Source organism: Rhea pennata, chromosome 3, assembly GCF_028389875.1.
Source record: "Rhea pennata isolate bPtePen1 chromosome 3, bPtePen1.pri, whole genome shotgun sequence".
Classification (NCBI taxonomy): domain Eukaryota; kingdom Metazoa; phylum Chordata; class Aves; order Rheiformes; family Rheidae; genus Rhea; species Rhea pennata.
In genome coordinates, this window is record NC_084665.1 from 128,539,864 (window position 1) to 128,559,130 (window position 19,267).

Genomic DNA, 19,267 nt, shown 5'->3' on the forward strand with positions numbered 1-19,267 from the left:
CCCCACCCCATCCCCTGGGAAAAGAGCGGCAGGAAAATATCCAGGGAAAAAAAATCCTGCTGGGGAGGGGAGGAAATATGCTTGTGCCCGTTGCTGCAGGGCTCCCCGTGGAGCGGGCGGCTCTAGCCCGTGTTTGTAGCTTTTCCAGCTGCAAAACAGCTGGAGGGGGCGAGGGCAGGCGCCGGGGTCCTCGCTGCCCGCGGCTCGGAGAGCTGCGACGCCGAAGCCGGGGGGCCGCGGGGCTTTCCCAGGCACCCGGGGGTTTCCGAGGGGGGAGGAGGAGGTGGTGGCGCGGTCCCGGCTTCGTTTAGCTTGCACGGATCCACCGGCACGGGTGGTGTTTGCGCCCGGAGACCCTATGGGTAAATAACCCGGCTTCTCCCAGCTGGCTCTGCTGGGGCAAAGCCGTGGAGAGACGGTGCTTTCCTCCGGAGGCCTGGGATCAGCCTGGAAAAGCAGAACCCCCCCCCGCCCCCCCGACAAAGTCCTTTCTTGCTCCTTTTTTTGTTCACTGGCCCCATTTTGGAGGGGAAGCAATTAACTCTGCAAAGGGAAAGGGGGGGGGGGGAGGAGCCCATGGAGACTGAGAGGCGAGAAACAAAGAATAAAAGCTGCCTGTAATTAAATTTTGTCTGTTTTATTTTTAAATGGAGAAGAAAGAACTGAAAAAGAAAAGCAAAACTTAAAGCCTTCCAATTTCTGCCTGGCAGGAGCCAGTGTTCTGGTTGCTCTCGAGCTCCCAGACACTCCGAGAGCAGGAGCAAACCTCTTGGTCCCCCTGCGGAGCCCCAGCATCCCCACCCGCTGCGGAGGATGGAGCGGCCCCCGCGGACCCTTCGCCCTGCCGAATCAGGTTGCTGGCGCCAGGCCTCCGTTCTCCTCCCCGCAGTCTGGGAATGCGTTGCAGTCCTGGGACGTGCTCTGTGCTTTGGGAGCACGCTGCAGCCTGGGAATGCGTTTTGCGGCTTGAGATCCCGTTGCAGCGTGGGACTGCGTTGCGGTCTGGGAAGGCACTGCAGCTTCAGAGTGCCTCGACCATTTTTTCTCGCGGTGAGAAGCTGTAACCCCGCACGTTAAAGGGGTCCGGCCTGCGGGGAGCGAGGCCGGGGGGGGGGCAGAGCCGTGAACCAGGCCCGCGCTCGCCACCCCCAGCGCTCGTTAATGAGCAACGCCTGGGCTGTACCTTGCCCTCCCCAGGGGTGCAAGAGCCGTCACGGGAGAGCGGGGCTTCTTTTGGAGATTTCTGATGACCTTTGGGCCTATTTGCACAACGTACTGACCCGAAGCTCTTAGCTGGGAGGACCGGAGGTGCCCAGACCCGACAAGCTGGCCCCCTTGGCACCTATCTGGGCTCGCATCTGGGGCGATTATTCATTAATTTGCTGCAATGCAGCTGGGAAAAGACCAGCAGGGTTTAAGGAGGCCTGTTGGCTGTCAACAGGCCAAGGAGACATCCAAAGTGGATGCAAAGACCGGGGGGAAAAGCTGGTGGCGGCGCTGCTAGAGGCGCGGGCTCCTTCGCTGGGCTCCGTTAACCCCCGCTCCGCAATTAGGACGCAATTTGGCACTCTGCGATCATGTTGCGAGCCCTCCGCGCGTGCGGGAGGGCGAGGTGGCACCTCCCGGCGTGCATGGGGGCAGGAGCTCCTGGGGGTCACCTTGCCCGCACCCGACACCGCCTCAGAGGCACCGTTATCATCTTCTCCTTAATGAGGGATTGGGGGGAGGTTGGTTTCTTATCACCAAAGCGCAGCCACGGCTGTGCAAAGCTCTTGCAAATCCTCGCCCGTCCTTCAGCTGAGTCGGGAACCGGAGAGCCGTTTCCAGCCTGGCTCGGGGGCTCCAGGTCCTGTAGCGGTGCCCATGCACGATCCCCCCCCCCTCCTCCTTGGGGAAATGGGGGGGAGTTTGGAGGCGCACGGAGCGCACGAGGCTCGGTGCGATTCTCTGCCAGCCGTGCAGGCGCCCGGTGGGGCAGGGAGCAAAGACCTGCAGCTCCCGTTCCGCACCGAGGCCGTGGGGAGATGTCCCAGTGCCCCACAAAACGCCGGCGCACGATGCTCAGGCACCGTTGTATCGCTGCACCCGGCGGCACCTAAACCCCGGGGGTACCCGCTGCCGGGTGCCACCGCCGACGCTGCTTCGGGGTCCCCTGCCCTGTCCTTGGGCCCAGCTCGCCTGGCCTGGGCCGCTGTTTCGGGGTGGGGGGGGACCAGCTTAAGTGGCCAAAGGCAGCGACTCCTCGCTGAGCTTGTGGAGTTTGCAGCTTTCCCGCGGGAAGCGGGGCCAAAGCGGCGCCCGAATTCCCTTTTTTTTTTTTTTCTTTTTTCTTTTTTTTTTTTTTTTCCTTTTCTTTCTCTCTCTCCCCCCCCGCCCCCCCACCCCCCAGGCTGGAGCGAAGGGCGCAGCCCCTCTCCTCCCCCGGCCGGTAGCAGCCCCGGGCGAGGGCTGTTACTCATTAGCCTTCGCGGCCTGCGGAGCGGCTGCCGGACCGGCGCTGCGGGCCCGAGCCCGGCGGGATGGTGAGGAGGAGCGGCCGGCGGGGGGGACGGGGCCGCGGGCCGGGAGGGGCCGCCGGGCAGCGCCGCGGGCCTCGCACCCGGCGGCGCTTCTTAAATAACATCGCTGCTGACGAGCAAGACCAGCAGCTTGAGCAGAGAGCTGGAAATTTGTTTTTATTGTTTTTATTTTTATTTTTATTTTGTTTTTTTTTATTGTTTTTATTATTTTTAAAGCAAGGTCAGGCTTCTGAGCAGGAGCGACTTCTAACCCGGAGAATTTCTTTTACCAAGCCGCCTTTTCTCTCCCTAAATTGTCCCTCGCCTTCGTCGCCTCCCCCCTCCCCCGCGCTCCCCGCAGGACAAACCGGTTTCGCCGCTTTCGCCGCTTTTGCATCCCGGCCGGCGGAGCGGAGGGCCCCGGTCTCGGTGTGCTCGCCACCCCCCTGCCCGGGGGCTCCCAACGCGCCGCTCGGGAGGAGCCGCAGCCGCTGCCTGGCGGCCCCGGGCCCGCGGAGGCTCCGCGCCGCGTCCCTGCGCGGGCGGCGCGGTGCCCGCGGGAGCTCGTCGCACCGGGGCGCGGGGAGGGGAAAGGGGGGGAAACGAGCCCGGGAAGGAGCAGAGGCTCCGGGGACAGGCGAGGAAGGAGACGGCGGGAGAGCGGACGGGAATACGCGGCTCCCCCGGCGTGCAATGGAGCCGGTCCTGCCTGGGGGCAGAGGGATCCTCCCCCTGCTCTGGGGTTTGGTGTCCAAACCCCTGCAGATCCTTCCTTGCGTGGAGCCCCCAGCCGGGAGATCCACCTCCCCAAACCAGAGCCTACTAAAAAAATTCCCCAGCAATGTCCCAAGCTAACCCAGGCCCTCCTGGGGATGGGTTGGAGCTGGGCGCTTCAGACCCTCGTGCCAGGCTTGGGGTCAGCGTCTTGGAGTCAAGGGCTGAGGTTGGAGGGAGGTCACAGGCAGAGCCTCATGGTGAGGCCAAACCTGCAGGCCACAACCTAGGTATGGGTGCTGAGACTGGGTCTGAGCAGAGATCAGAGCATGAGCAGAAGAGGATGTGCGAACCAAGAGGGCATGGTTGTACTTTGGCACACAAGGAAGGAATGGGCTGCTTTGGGGGAGGATATTTCACACAGATCAAGGAATCCTCCCACTTTTCTCCACTGACTTCAAAGAGAGCCCAGACTGTCTCCCTAAAATGGAAACACCTCCACTCTAGGGTTTAAAGAGGGAGAGGTGAACCCTCTGTCTCCATAAATATCAAATCCATTTGGAAACCTGGCTCTCCAAGGCTCCCTGGGACAGTGGATTTGATAGGTGAAGGATGGGCATAAATATCAAATCCATTTGGAAACCTGGCTCTCCAAGGCTCCCTGGGACAGTGGATTTGATAGGTGAAGGATGGGTTATGCAGAAAACCAGAAAAAGAACTTGCTTTCCTCTGCTTTAGCTCATATTCTTGATTTAGGTTCACGGCCAAGGAGGAGTCAAGTTCCAGAACTGGGCCAAGACGTATGGCTCCTCTCCAGAGCTGTACTTCCAGCCTACATCTGTTGAGGAAATCCGGGAGGTAAGGCAGGTAGTTTCAGGAAATGAAGGGAAATTAGAAATTAAGAGAAAGAAAGGCCAGGAAGGGCTGTGCTGCTCCATTGCATTCAGTCATAAAGACCACAGATGATTACACTATCAGTCCTCAGCTCCAGGAAATGGTCCATCCTACCAAACTGCCTCTCAACAGATGCTCTAGCAGATGTGTGAAGCATCTGAAAGATGTAGAAAACCAACATTCCATCCCTGGGTTGGAGTAGGGTTTAGCTCAGGGAAATTTGGGCACCTCCAGGGGAATTTTGATGGTCTTGTGTCACTTCAGTCAGCTCTGAGTATGCCTTGGTCACTCAAGGGTGTCTCGGATGGGCATCATGTCTTTTGGGCTGATCCTAATGGCTGTCTTAGAAGATGTCTGGGCTCCAACAATGGTTTTCGCCCCAGGCAATGGGAGAAACATCCATGTAAAGCAGATGTCAAAGATGGGTGAGTTTTGTTATCTGCTTGAGATGCTAGTTTCTTGCCCTTGACTGAAGAAGGAACCCTGGGGATTAGATAAGATTAATCACTCTGACCTTCAGAGAGCTAAATGTGTGCAAGAGAAACCCAAGATCTCCAAGTCTCAGTCAGTCTGGCACCTCCCTCAGCTTTGAGAGGGCATTCAGGGTGCTGCGTTGTCTCTGCAGATCCTGGATATGGCCAGGCAAAGGAACAAGAGAGTGAAGGTGGTGGGAGGTGGCCACTCCCCTTCGGACATCGCCTGCACTGATGACTTCATGATCCAGATGGGGAAGATGAACAGGATCCTGAAGGTGAGACCTTCTTCTGGCAACATGGCAGCAATCCTGTCTGCAGCCACTGAGGGCTGGGAGGCATTGCAGTACCATCTTCATAGCTGGGGTGGGGGAAGAAAGGACTGGGAGGCTTTCCTCTCCTATAGCAAGGGTTTTCCCCAAGCCAAACACTGAAATGCTGGTGCAAGACTGTTCAATAGGGATTTTTCCTGTGTGAAATGATTGCTTTGGAAGCATAGGCAGCAGCTATGAGAATGCAATGAATGCAAAGTCTGCCTTTGGGGAGGAACATGGTCTATGTTCCCATAACCCACAGCTCCTTCCCCCTTATAGCAGAATTATTTAGGACAGATGCTGGAGCGTGGAGAGCAGGGACCATGGTGATGTTCCCTCTTGCGATGAACAGGGAGGAGATGACAATTGTCTTGAGGATCCTGGTTTTGCATCGCTGTAGATCCCACCAAGCTTAGCCTTTGCCTGTGTAGGTGGAAGGGCTTAACCTCTGCCTGACAGCCTCATGCCAGCATGATCTGCTGGGTGGAGAGCAGATATCTGGCAGGACAACCTTTCTTAGGATGCTCTGGGAAATGCAACATGGCTCACTTGATGCAAACATGCAAACGTGCCTTAGCACAGTGGGCTAGCAAAGGCCTGGCAGAGCATTTCATGTGGATGTTTGTGGTCTGTGGTTTCTTCCTGTGTAAGGTGGGAAATGCCCCCACTGGAAGGAGGAGAATTGCTCCATTCCAGTTTCCTATGCTTGACACCATGCAGGAGGAAGCTCTGACTGGTTGTCTTTGGATCACATCCTAACTGACTGGTGGAGAAGGAGAGCTGCTGCAAGTGAGGGGTATTCTCGTGCCCTGGTTTACCTCCAGGGCCCAGGGAGAGACGGGGCCCTTACCGGGGCTGGACAGCAGGCTGGTTGTAAACACAGCGAGAGGACTGCCAGTGTGGGGGGGTGTGGCTGTGTGCACACATGTGTTTGTGCATATGCATGCACGTGCATTTCGGTAGGGTGCACCTATGGGAGCGCACAAACACGTGCGTAGCTGAAGATGAAGCACTCAACTGCAGCAGTAAATCCTGAGAGCTGGGTCATTAATGGTAATTAACAGCAATAAATGATTAAAGAACAGCTCCTTCCCTGACAGCTCCATCTGTCAGAAGCGGAACAAGGAGCTCCTGATGAGCCACCCTTGGAACAGGAGCTGGTCGAAGCTGGCTGAGTAAGGCAAGGAGTAGAGCTTTGCTGGAGGTGCCTGCTCGCCCAGCTCACGGTCTGTTAGGAGAACTTGCAGCTTTTGCATTGCATGATGTGCAAGGGTACCACGGATGTTTAGGGTTGGGTTAGAGTTGGAGAGAGGTGGCAACTCAGGTTGGAGTGATACCACATGGTACCCTGTTCTGGATAGATGTCATCCGCTGAGCGGGTGCATTTGTGCATGGGCTGCTCCTCTACCAAGCTCTGCACCCACTCCCTCTTGCCTTGCATCCACTCCTTCGCAGGTGGACAAGGAGAAGCAGCAAGTGACAGTGGAAGGTGGGATTTTCCTCTCGGATCTGAACGTCAAGCTGAGCAAGCATGGACTGGCCCTGGCCAAGTGAGTGAGATGCCTGCTGGGGGCCCTTCCCTGGTATTCTCCTGGTTGTCCGTCATTGCCCCATGTTATGTACTGGGACATGACAACACAGGGACGTTTGAGGAGCTTTTACTGCAAAATAGGGGTGTTTGCTTTGAGATTTGGTCTTCTGCTGGGGGCTCTGTAGACCACAGGTCAAAATGACCAGGATGAGATGGCTGGTTCTGCCTTGGTTCATCTGCCTTGGTTCATCTGCCTGGATGAGGGAGCCTTCGTCCTCGTACCGACCTTCCTGCAGCCACCAGGCTGGTGCTTTTTTGTCGCAAATAAAAGCTTTGCTCTCCCTAGCCCTAAAAAGATTAGCACTGCCCTCCTTGGGTGCATTGCAGGGGAGAGAGGCTGACAGCAGACAGCTCTTTAATCTGGCATAAAAGCGGGCTGATGGCAGATGAAATCAGGCTAGAAATGAGTTTTTTAATGGCGAAGGGTAATTAACCGCTGGAACGAGTTAGTGGGAGGCGTGGGAGGGTCTTAGTTCAGCATCGCTTTAGGATTTCTCTTGTCACCAGAGGTGCAGCGATGGGTCGTGGGTCCCTGTGTGGAAGATCAGAGTCCCCAAGCTGATCACAGCCTCCCGCTACCTTGAACCCCCCGATCCTGCTTCGCCGCGGCTGCCTCGCAATGGGCTGGGAGACGCATTTGGAAAGGAACAGCAGCTGCAGAGGGCCTTTCTCGCACTCTTTCATTTGCTGACCCCAGGGGAAAAGTGTTCTTTAATTGCAGGCTTGCTCAGTGCTACGTGTTCCATGGTCATATGAGCAATCAGCTCGTCAGAGGCCTGGCCAAGGCTGGGGAGAGGGTTTGGAAGGAACAGCCCCCCCCCCCCCAGCCCCGAGCAAGCAGCTAAGGTCGCGCGTGGGGTTGAGCCGTGGGGTAGGGCAGTGAAACCTACTGAAAAGGTTGCAACAGGCACCGAAACCCTGTCCGGTTCAGGAAGTCCCTGAACACCCACAGCTGGAAGTGGGAAGGCTGCTTGGAGCGCAGAGTGGGAACAGCGCTCTCCTTTTGCTTCCAACCTTCTGCCTTGCCCGCGTGGCTGGAGAGATGGTGCTGAGGTCAGCCTTGGCCAGACCTTAGGTGGTGAGATCCTCACCTGACCTGTTCATCCGCCCACAGCTTGGGCGCCGTTTCCGAGGTGGCAGCGGCTGGTGTGATCGGCACGGGGACGCACAACACTGGGATCAAGCATGGCATCCTCCCCACCCAGGTAAGGCCGGGACTGCCGGGATGCTCTCGCAGGGGCGAGGGGGCGCGTGTCAGGGTGCATGGACCTCAACATCTGGCCTGCAAGGCGGATGTCCCAGCATGAGGTCAAAAAGCTGGTGCACCTGGCCCTGGGGCGACGGAGGACCGTGGCCAGCTTGGCTGGCCCCATACGCACGCTGGAAGCCACGTGTGACCGTGCACCCCCACGCAGCATTGCCAGGGCTTTTTGCCTCTGCCGAACCGCAGCCCTTGGCCTCATGTTGCCGCCTTGATGGCGGCGTAAGTCCCCGACGGGGAGCAAAGGGTCAGAGTAGCCTGGGTCTGCTGATCTCTTGCAAAACTTCATCAGCCAACCAAGGCATTCCAGGCCCCAAACTCCTCTCCCTGGGCTTCTTGTCTTAGAACCAATGAATAGCCTCTGTATCAAAGGAAAACCATTTCTTCTCCTGTCTGAGCTCCCCCTGAAACCAAATCTCTTTGGGGCTCAGGTCTGTTTTTAAATAGTTATGGAAAATCCTTCAATCTGAACTCAAATCCTGTCTGGTAATTCCACCTATGATGATAGAGAAGTGAAGTCATTTGGAGGAGATTTACTTCTTTAATTGATGATTTTTCCTAACATCCTCCAGAGGGAGAGGGAGGGAGGGATCCTTTTATGCTGAAAAATCAACAGTGGGAGGAGACAGAGGGGCTGGTGGAGCTCAGCTCAGCTGAAAGCTCCCTGTCATGCTGGTCGTGGTGTTGGCGTCTCCGTGCACAGCCCCCAGCCCCGTGGTTTGGGGTTTGCAGGGACCCAGCGCAGCATGGAAATGGGACACCAGGCCCTTTCCAGCAGCAGGTTCAGAGGGTCCTGGGGTCTTCCGGCTGGTTGCATTCCTCTGAGGTTTCCCCCCTCTGTGCCCTGGGTTATGCTGAACATTTTGAGGTTTCCTGTTGCTCCTGACCAGCCCTGTGCTGCCCCATATCGCTTGCTAAATGCATAGCCTGGAGATGGCACAGGCAGGTACCCACCTGCTGCTGAGGGCTGGAGAGATGTCTTCTGGAAGCCTAGGGCACAAATCCAGAGCAACTCCTGAGGAGTACGCAAGAATTATTAGCACTGCCCTACTTTATTCTCCTTCTGTGCTCCTGTTTTCTGATACTGTCCATTTTCCTCAGTGTAAATGGGGAAGAGGAGACCAAGGAGACCATTCCCTGGTGGGCTGTGCTCCTGGGGATGACGCTTTGCTCTCCTCTCAACAGGTCGTGGCACTGACACTGCTCACTGCTTCGGGGGAGATCCTGGAGTGCTCGGAGTCGGTCAACGCAGACATCTTCCAGGCTGCCCGCCTGCACCTGGGCTGCCTGGGCGTCGTGCTCACGGTCACCTTCCAGTGCGTCCCCCAGTTCCATCTGCACGAGGTGGCCTTCCCGTCCACCCTCACTGAGGTACCTCCACAGCTCATGCTTTTGAAGCCTCCTTGAGGAGAAGCAAAGTTCTTTGCAGGGTGAAATGGCCTGGGGAGGGGTTATGCTTTGATAGCAAATCCTCCAAATGTGTGTGGGTTATAGTTCTTGTGCATCTTCATGGTGTCTTCTGGCTGGAAAATAATCCATGGCGGCAAAGCAGAGAACTTTGTTTTTTGGGAAAGGCCGTTTCAGTCTCCCATGGGTGGGAAGAGCATCAGCTGAGATTAGAGCGGTGCAGGTGGTAGGTGGGGAGAAGAAGCGCTTGTCGATGCCACCTCCTTGCCACTTCGGGCAGGTGGCGGGTCGGGACCTGCAGCAAGAGGTGTCGTGTGGTGCCATCATGATGTGGAGACATTGAGGAGTGGAGTGGGGTTTGGGAGCGCAGGCTGAAGGGATGGTGCTGGAGCCCCTGAATTCCCAGCTTCTCCGCAGCGCGGGAAGAGCTGTGACAGGGACAGCCGCTTGCATTTGCTTTAACCTTTGCGAAAGAGCAGCTGGGAGCTTGGCATCTTCCTGGGCAGCAGAGGAGATAGAAACACCTCTGCTGTGACCCCCCCACCCCTGTGCAGCCTGTGGGAATAGGGCAGGGAGGGAGATCTGCGAGGAAAGATGTTGAAAAGACAGTGATTTTCTTTATTTGCCTGGTCACTTTTGAGAGCTGCAAGGCCACGGTCTTCACAAGAAGTCATGTGCGTTCCCGGTTGCTTTCAACTCTGAGTCTGTCCTGGGCAGGTCAGAGGTGTGAAGGTGAAGGAAGCTCACCTCCTTCCATATTGCCACCAAGTGTCTCACCCCTGAGCTGCTCCCATGGTCCTCTCAAAGCTGGGCTGGGTTGATTGCGACTTCTGCGTTTCTCCAGCCTGAGATGAGAGTAGCTGATTTTAGTGGCTCTGACCAGCCCCGTTTCAGTGCTCTGTGCAGACCCAGAGCAGCTCATGGCTGCAAAGGAGGGCTGCAGGCTTCAGGTATACTTGGTGAACCATCAAAGACTTTCTGTGCTCATCCTGGGCTCTGGAGAGCGCTTCCTGAGCTGGAATGTGGCCATGTCCCTGGGGAACGTCCCCCTCTCCATGAGGAACAGCACCAGGGCTGTCCCTGCCCTGAGCCCTGGCCGTGGTCAGGGGTTTCTCCCCGCAGCCAAAACAGCATTTCAGAGGTGGCTTTGCAATGGGGGGACCTGGGCCAGGTCGTAGCAGAAGGGAAGGATGGGTCTGTGAGCCGTGGGACGTTTGTGGGGCGCAGAGGTCCCGCTCGTGGGAACCGTCCTGGGTCCCGCTCTCCCTCCGCGCGCTGGGCTGCAGGAGGCTGCAGAGCAGATCCGCGCGGTGGCCTGGGGCGCAGCCATCGCCGTTTCACATGCTGCCTTTCGCCGGAAGGGAGTTTCTGGTGGGACCGCTCGTGCGGACGTACCTCATCCGCTCCACGCAAAGTCGGCCTGCAACGCGCAGGTCGCTGTGGCCTTTGCCACGCAGAAACGTCTGGGCTTGGCTCCTGCTCGATCACCGCGGGCCACGGCGCGGGATCCTTGCTCGCAGACCGGGCTGCCGCCGGGCTGCAGCGCTGCACCTCGCGCTCCTGGACGCCAATCCCGGGAAGCTCTGACGCCCTCGAGCACGGCTGGTGCCGTCTTTGGGGAAGAGGCTGGACTAGGAGACCAGCTCCGGAGCCGCGTGGAGTCCTGCTTCAGCCGGGGAAATGCTGCCTGCGGGGCAGAAACCCGCGTGCAGCCGCTGCGGCCGGGACCCGCTCCTGGGGCGTGCAGAGCGCGAGCTCCTCGTGCCGCCCGCGGCCGCGGCGCGCCGGGGGCCGTCCCCGGGCCGCTGCGGGGCTGCGCGCCGGCGCAGATCGGGTTACGGCCGCTTACTGCGCGAGCAGGCGTCAGAGCCGTGCGCTGGCTTGTAGCGGTGGAAAAACGTCGGTGCAAAATGGATTAGCTGAAACCTCCATCCAGCCTCTGAGGCTTAACCTAGCGCTCGCGGGCGCTGGCAGCCCCCGCAGGCCGGCTGAGAGCTGGTAACTCGAGGCACGTATGACTAAGCCTAATGCAGTTTTACTGTTACAGCTGGAGAAAATTGTCCCTGCTAGAAATCCAGGGCTGGGCTGGCGAACTGATGTGATGAAGCAAAAATGAGGAGATGACTGTGCTGGTTCTGGCTCGTGTGCCCAGCGCCAGGCAGCGCCTGCGCAGGTCCGGGAGGAGCGGAGCAGCAGCCTGCAGAGCAAGGCCGTGTCCTCTCCTGGGAGGTATCATCTCCCATCCTGTTGCCTCTTGCTGCTCAGCTGACGGAGAACCTAGCATCTTCCAGTGACAGATGGGCCTCCTAAAATAGTTCTTGAGCATCTTGTGCTCTTGAGGATGACTCGATCCCATTTTGTCAGTGAGGTCTGGGTGTTTTCCAGGATGGGCTGTCCTTCTGCCAGTGTGAAGATTGGATTTAACTTTTTCTTTTTTCTTTTCTTTTCTTTCTTTCTTTTTTTTTTTTTTTTTTTTTTTTTGAACTGAGCTTGGGATGAACTGTGCTGAGGATGAGTATGGGTTTTACACATCACATATTTCAAGGGCTAGACTGAATTAAATCCCACATCAGAACCAGTCCAGAGCTGCATTTGTGTAGCATGATGGAAAATTCCCTTTAAAGTAATTGCCACACTGCTGGTCTTGCTTGTCTCTGTCTTGCCAAAGGTGTCTCTTGTCTAACTCAGCGTTTTAGTGACTGGCCTGATCTGGGACATCTCCAAGGGATGTGGCTTTCTGAGGAGGGTTTCAGAGCTTGTCTTTCACAGATCAGGATCTTGTATGGCTCTGAACGCTTCACATGCTGTCGTCCCCTGGCAGTTCTCCACCTGTCCTGCTGTCCATCCTCTCCCAGTTGCCCCAGCTACCACCACCTCTCTGTGGCCATGTCCCTTCTGAAGGCCTACATCTTGCATGTAGTCCATGAGACCTGAGCTAACTGACCGTGGAGAGCAAGAGGATGCAGTGAGCCAGGCAAGGGCATCCTGTGACCACCTGGCATGATGGAGGAGAATGGCTGATTTCCCTGAAAGAGGCATGAAATGTCCTTTCGGAGGGTGATACATCTGCTTGGCTTTACAAACCCAGGTCTCCTTGTGGTTCTGCAGCCAACAGTGGGTGACCTGGACCCCTTGGAAAACAATTTGAAGGCCCTGTGAGCATTTCTGCAGAGCAATTTTAAGGAACACAGCCTCTTTCTCCTGGGAACAACCCTGTCTCTGCTGTTACATAAACTCCCTTTAGCTGTTGGGTGCGTTTGCTTGGAGCCTTCTTACCCTCATGGTGCTGGGAAGTTGGATGGAGCACGTGTTGTTGTAGCTCTGGAAAACTGGGTGGAGCAAAGTGTTTGCTCAGATGCAGGCAGAAACGTGGTCCCACCACAGCAGGGCATAGCTCAGCTTTCCCTGTGCAACTGCGTTATCCTGATGTGTGATACATGGGCAAAAGGGGACAGTTTTGTGGTGCACATCTACATCTAGAGTCATCACTGGCTGCTTCTCCTGCCTGCAATAGCTCGTTGCACTGCAGCCTGGTGGAGCTAGCTGCTATCCTGGGTGCCAGGGGGTGAGGTGTGGCTAATGGCCAAGGACTAGCATGGTTGTCTTCTGCTTCTGAGCTTGGGAACCTCTACCCTAAAATGAGTTGTGGTGATTTGGCTGTGCACACATCCAGGAGCCCAGAGCTAGGTTTCTGTATAGGGAAACCGAGGTATGGAGTCCAGCAGGAGGAAGAAATCAGTAGCCACGAAAGCCAGACTTCTCTGGTGCCTGGATCTGCTGTCAACCACCTTTTTAGCCGTTTTTGTTTTTCTGTGAGTTCCTACATCTTTCACTGTGCATAACCTTAGTGGCATCTTCATCTGTTATCTCAGGATTGCACTAGCTCTAGCAGAGCTTGGCAAAATGCTGTCCTTATTTTTTTTTTCTTTTTTTTTTAGGATTGAATTATTCGATTCCCTTTTAGGGTGGCTTGAACACCACCAGGAATGTGAATTTAATACACTTTTTCAATGTCACCTTTGTAAGTACTGATCCGAAGCGACCCAGGGTTCGTTGTGCAGTGCAGTTGGTGGCTGGACTGGCCCAGGAAGATGGGTGGAGGTCTGGGTGCGTTGTCTCACCCTGTTAGTGTGTCTCTGCTTGCTCGCTGTCACGCCTTTAGCCATATCAAGGGCTACACCAGGCCAGTCCAAAGCTGTCGTACTTCAGGGTCTTATTTTTCCTGGAAGATGGGAAAGGAAGATGCAGCAGTGAGGCAAGCCTGGCAGGACGTTTCTCTTCCAGCATACAGCGAGTTGCATTTAGGTGTTGCCAGATGCAGAGGTCAGCTCATGGGATCTTTTGCTTTGGAACAGCCTGTTGTTCTTCTGAGCCAGCCTGATCTGTGGCTTCCCTGGTGCCCCCTGGCAGACAGCACCCCGGTTGAGATATGCACTGAGGTGGGACCTGCCACGTCCTCGTGGTGCTGATGGCCCCTAGGTCACAGACTGAACCTCACACCTCACACCCATCCTCACCTGTCCAACTAGACCGCTTGGACCTTCACCACATCCTCTGGCACCTTTCCTCGACCAGAAAATTTGCCTGTTTACTTTCTCCGCATATGTAAGGACTGTTTCGCCCCATCCCTCGGGACTGTTAGGAGAGCGAGATGGGAATGCGCGCGATAAATATTCATGCCATTATCAGTTCTTGGTTGTTGCCACTCCTCGCCCCCTTCCCGATCTCTGGCTTTCATGTCGAGCGGCCCAGCGAGGTGGAAGAGAATAATGACAAGGGAGAAGCTTGCTTGAAATATTTAAGCCCGAGTTATCTAAGACATTGCAAATAATATATGTGTGCAAGGAGCCAGGCGTGGATTTGCGGTTATATAAGATCTGTCTGCTTTCTTTCCTGGCCTCGTGATCGTCTCCATCACTGGGGAAAAAAAACAAAAAACAAAAAACAAACCCCCTTAGCTGTGCCGGCTGCTGCTGGTGCCTGGGAAGGAGGCCCGCTGGAGACGAGCGGGCGTTTGGGGAGGAGCAGCAAGGAGCGTGCACGGGAGCACTGCGGCTGGGCAAATAACCAATTTACAAGGGGCAAATCAGCGGGGCCGCCCATGCGAGGGACGTGTTGCGTGTCCCTGCACCGTGGCAGAGCTGAGCCCAGCCTGCCCTTGCCCCAGCCCTGCCTGCGGGCTAAGGAGGACAAGACCGGGTCAGAGCACAGGGCCGTTCAGCGCAGCAGAGCCTGGCGTGGTCGAGGGATGAGTCTAAGACGAGATGCTTCTTCCCCCGATCGCTTTGCAGCTCTGGGCCTTTCTGCGCTGGAGGCAGCTTCTATATATGCAATAAGCCGATGGGTTTCTCTTCCGCTAGGTTATCGGATCTGCCCGTGAACCCGTGCAAGCCGTCGGCCTCCCGCAGCAGGCACGGCTGCAGCCGAGCGACCTCTCGGGTGCAGGGGCGTTTCCTTGCTTTGGGTCGGAGCAGCCGCTCGCCAGCCCCAACCCCGGCCGTGCCAGCGCCGGGTCGGACCCCGCGAGCTCCGCTGCCGCCGAGCCAAGCGCCCCGGGTCTCGCCCCGCGCCGGCGTTGCCTCCGCTGCACCGAGGCTGCTGCCGCCCAGCCTCCGCTCCGGCTGTCCCGCGGGCTCGCCGGTTCCTTTTCTGCAGGCTGATTTCCTGCAGGCTGATATCCTCCTGTTGCAAGGACGCAAGGATCGAAGCGTTTGGCAGCTCGCTCGTGAAACACCCGTCACCTGCGGAAACGCGCGGAGAGCTGTCGCCTGCTACGGCCTCTCCCCGCCCCGGTTACTTCAGCTACCTGACGCATTAGTTTCTAAGCCAAACTGGTGAAAACGTGCGATCGTGGCTTTTGCCCTGTTTCTCTTGCTTAGTCCGCAGCTGTTTCCTTGCGGAGGTGCAGCACCCGAAAAAAGAACTTTTCAGCCCCCAAAATCAGCTGTTGTCAGGAGCGTTTTGGAGGGGGTTTCCTGGCTCTTTGGGAGCTGCAGGCACCAGGCTGTTAATTCTCATCGCTTGCAGTAACTGCTCTCCGCCTTCCCGTCACCTCCGCTTCCACCGGCGTTGGGGCAGCGCGGCCGCACGGAGGTCTCGCCCCTGCGCGGGTCGCGGCAAAGCGCTCGATGCTGGAACGGCCCAGCCTGGCACTGAATAGCTCGTTAAAACAGGTCTCCTGAATGACCCAGGTGGCTTCAGCCAAGGTCGCCCTGACCTTCCCGGGCAGACGCCCCAAAACAAGGTGGCTGGGGTTTCTCTGAGCCTCTCTGCAAGGTTACGGAGCATAGCTGCACGGCTCCTCTCAAAGCTTTTCTGTGTCTTTATGAACGATTTCGCAATTTTGTGTTTTTCCCAAGAAGCCGAGGATGGCTTTGGGACCCTGGTGCTTTTGGCAGCATTGGAAGGAAACCAAAGCCGAGCAGGGAAAAGCTCTCGGGGCCTCGCTCCCCAGCACCCGCCCCTTTCGCTTCTGGGTAGGGGTGTTGTGTAGGTGACGGAGCACCTCGGCAAAGCCCGGGGCAGCAGCCTCCACCAGGGCTGTCGCCCTCCAGCACCTTCACTGGGTGTAGTGAGCGGGTCAGGGCTCTGCGTATCTCCGGGGGTGTGCAGAGGGTGTGGAGGATCATGAGCTGGGGTGCTGCTGCTGGGTGCAGGCTTTTCCAGGTTCATCCTTCCAGGGTGCTCCGTGATGTCGGGCACCCCACGTGCCAGGCGCTGTACAAGCGGGAAGGAGCTAGCAGTGCCTGCAAGACGGAGGTCTCCGCCACAGCCTGCTTGAGGCAGAGAAGACCACAGGCATGCCCCGTTCCCCTCCTTCCCAGCAGCAGAGTTCAAGGGTCTCTGTTTTCCCCTCCCTGGAACAGCCAGGCTGCATTGATTCCCCTCCAGCCCCAGAATTGCTGAGACTGCAAATGATCTCCTTGGCCCTGCTCCAGCACTGGTGATGCCCAGCTCCACGGCTGGCCTGGAGACCCTGAGGTGCCTCCTCACCAGCTCCAAGGGGGCATGTGCTGACCAGCTGTGGTTTCTTGGGGTGTTTCAGGTGCTCGATCATCTCGATGACCACCTGAAGAGATCCGAATACTTCCGCTTCCTGTGGTTCCCGCACAGCGAGAACGTCAGTGTCATCTACCAGGACCCCACCAGCAAGGCAAGCCCCTGCAATGGGAGGGAGAAAGCCCAGGTGCCCTTCCAGAGCCAGCGCTTTGGGAAACCAGGCAGGACAAGGGCTGTTGGGGGTGGCTGATGCTGCAAATGGGAGTTGGGGCTGGGCTGGAGTATCCCAGGGCTGGACCAGGAGCGGCTCCGCAGTCCTGGGGGGAGAAGCATTGATGTTGTTGGCAGCTGGGCCTGTCCCTTGGCTCCAAGCTCCTGGCATTCCCATTGCAAAGCCTGCTTTCCAGCCCAGCACCATGAGGCTTGCCCCTTCCAGGGGCTGGATGTGGCCCCATCTTACCATTGGGAAGAGATTGGGTGGCGCCAGGATGCCCTTCTCCAAACCCCTGCTCCCATTCGAGGTGCATGCCACCCGCCTTGGTTCCTGCTGGCAAGTGAGGTGAGGAAAGTTGCAGGTCCCGGTGGTCCCCAGTGATCATCACCTTCCTCTGCTTGGCTTTTCAGCCCCCCTCTTCCTCTGCCAGCTGGTTTTGGGATTACGCCATTGGCTACTATTTGCTGGAGTTTCTGCTCTGGATCAGGTAGGAACACACTCGGGGGAAGAAGGGACAGGGTGGTTTTTCCCAGGGCTGCTGGCCCTTTGCACAGCTCCAAATGCCCTAGTAACTCCTGTGCTGCTTCCCTTAATGCTGGCTGCCCTAAGCAGGGAGGGACAGTGGCACAGGGGGACTTTTTACCAGGTGATCCCACCCTGGGGATGAAGGTCTCGTCTGTTCCCCTCCAGTAAGCTTCCCTGCAGAAAGGAGCAGGTTTCAGCCCAGGAGTGATGTCTGGGTCTGCAGTGCCCTCTCGTGTGCGCAGAGAGGGAGCACCGTGGGTTTGCAGTAGGAAAGGAGCCTTTGGGAGATGGAGTTGGTTGCAGACACATCCTGAGCCTCAAGTTGGATAGAGGAGCTCCAGCCCGGTCACCAAGGCTGGAAAGCAGGACCCTGGTAGCACTGGAGAGCCTGTCTGGACTTAATGAGTATGGAGCAGAGGGATGTGGCTGCTTTGGATGCTAAGTGGTTCACCTCCAACATGCTGATAGTGTCCCTCAGCCAGGGGCAGCTTTGCTTTGTCCCCGCTGGCCCTTGGTGTCCCCAGCTCAGCAAGGCTGTGTGCACAGGCTGGAGGGAGGATGGAGGATAACAACTCAGCACCCTTTTCCTGACTTGCAGCTGGATGTGGAGATGGGAGCTGAGGAAAAGGCCGCAGGCCCCGGATTTGATTGCAAGGAGCATAGCAGCTCCCTGTAGTGCTGCAGATCGCCCTGGGCTCCAGGACCATGGTAGTGGGTTGCCCTGCTTTGCTTACAGCCTCCCAGAAGGGCATCTCCTTCCCAGCATCCCCGTGCTATGGCTGGGGTATTGCAGCTTCCCCCCACCCCGCCCGCGGCAGTCCTGCAGCTCCAGGGTCCAGCCTCACCTCCTGCTCTCTTCCCTGCAGCACCTTTGTGCCCAGCTTGGTGGGCTGGATCAACCGCTTCTTCTTCTGGCTCCTCTTCAGCTCCCGAGTGGAGAACATTGCCATCAGCTACAAGATCTTCAACTACGAGTGTCGCTTCAAGCAGCACGTTCAGGATTGGGCCATTCCCATGTAAATGGTTCTGCAGCCCCTTCATGTCCATCCCCTGCCTGTGCTCTGCTCCAGGTGCATTGGCGATGCCGCCACGCAAAGGAGCACGACTCGCAGCACCATGCCCACCTGCAGGCCTAGCACAGGGACCCTTCTGTGTCCTGTCCTGGGCTACCAGATCCAACTCCCATGGCACATCTTGGGGCCTGTGAGCCCCAAGAAATGGGAGAGATCTGCTGGGTTGTGTCAAGCCATACCTTGAATTAGCACTGGGTTGGGGAATGGGTTGGGGGAGGGCTCCAACCCAGTGGGAGCTGGCCATGGCCACACTAACGTTAACTGGGGCTGGGGACTGCTCCTGGGCAGTGAGAAGACGAAGGAGGCCCTGCTGGAGCTGAAAGCTGCCCTGGAGAACAACCCAAAGATAGTGGCTCACTACCCCGTGGAGGTGCGCTTTGCGCAGGGAGATGAGATCTGGCTGAGCCCCTGCTTCCGGCGGGAAAGCTGCTACATGAACATCATCATGTACCGGTGAGCTGCAGTGCTGGGTGCTCGGGGGCATCCCCCACCTCACCCCATCCCATCCTATTCCTCTCCTCCTTCCCTTGGGGTTGCACCCCAGAGGGTTTCCATCCCCTAGTGCTGGTGAAAGAGGCAGTGGCAGGTCCCTGATGTCTGCCCTGAAGCCCTTCTCCACCAGGAGAAGGTTTCTCCAGGAGGTTTCCTGGGGTTGCGAATGGCTCTACTGCTCTTCCAGGCCCTACGGGAAGAACGTCCCTCGACTCAACTACTGGCTCACCTATGAGGGCATCATGAAGAAGCATGGTGGGAGACCGCACTGGGCAAAGGTACCCACAGCCCTGTTGCTCAGGGGGAGAGGGAGCCTGGGGCTTGGGAAGGGGGTCACTTCCCCTTCTCTGTCCATCCAGGCTCTTCATCTGGGGGGCTGCAGTCCACAGAGAGTCCAAGAAGGGCACCCTTATCCACCTGCTCGCTATGCACTGCAGGGAGGATGCCTTAAGGAGATGGCTTGCAGCCCCCTGCACGCGGGGTTACACCTCTTTGCCAGCCACCCTGGGTGTGCAGATAAGGGCAAGGAGGTGTCCCCCGTGCTGCGATGCTGGGGGCATCCAGGGCCAGCAGAGCAATGGGCAGACCCTGACTGCTTTCTCTTCTGCAGGCCCACACGTGTACCCGGAAGGACTTTGAGATCATGTATCCAGCCTTCCCCAAATTCTGTGCTGTCCGTGAGAAGCTGGATCCCACGGGAATGTTCCTGAACACCTACCTGGAAAAGGTGTTTTACTGATGATGTGAGGACAGGGCGAGGCAGGGGATAGAGGAAAGACCAGCCCCATCAGCCCTGGTTCTCTGGATACAAC

At 57.3% G+C, this 19,267-nt stretch overlaps 1 protein-coding gene across 1 annotated transcript; it reads left to right on the plus strand.

The window, feature by feature from the left end:
• The first annotated feature begins 3,339 nt into the window (after positions 1-3,339).
• Positions 3,340-19,194, plus strand: LOC134138943 (L-gulonolactone oxidase-like). The gene is made up of 12 exons (XM_062573133.1): positions 3,340-3,441; positions 3,969-4,070; positions 4,732-4,857; positions 6,349-6,443; positions 7,599-7,689; positions 8,931-9,116; positions 16,198-16,305; positions 16,776-16,852; positions 17,757-17,906; positions 18,252-18,416; positions 18,643-18,733; positions 19,066-19,194. Exons 1-12 carry the CDS (start codon positions 3,340-3,342, stop codon positions 19,192-19,194), a joined length of 1,422 nt encoding a protein of 473 aa, XP_062429117.1.
• The last annotated feature ends 73 nt before the right edge of the window (positions 19,195-19,267 follow it).

Coding starts and splice junctions, on each gene's coding strand:
- LOC134138943 (XM_062573133.1), top strand. CDS start 3,340: ATGTCCCAAGCTAACCCAGGCCCTCCTGGGGATGGGTTGGAGCTGGGC. Junction 16,306..16,775: donor ACCAGGACCCCACCAGCAAG/GCAAGCCCCTGC, acceptor TTGGCTTTTCAG/CCCCCCTCTTCCTCTGCCAG. Junction 17,907..18,251: donor CAGGATTGGGCCATTCCCAT/GTAAATGGTTCT, acceptor GCTCCTGGGCAG/TGAGAAGACGAAGGAGGCCC.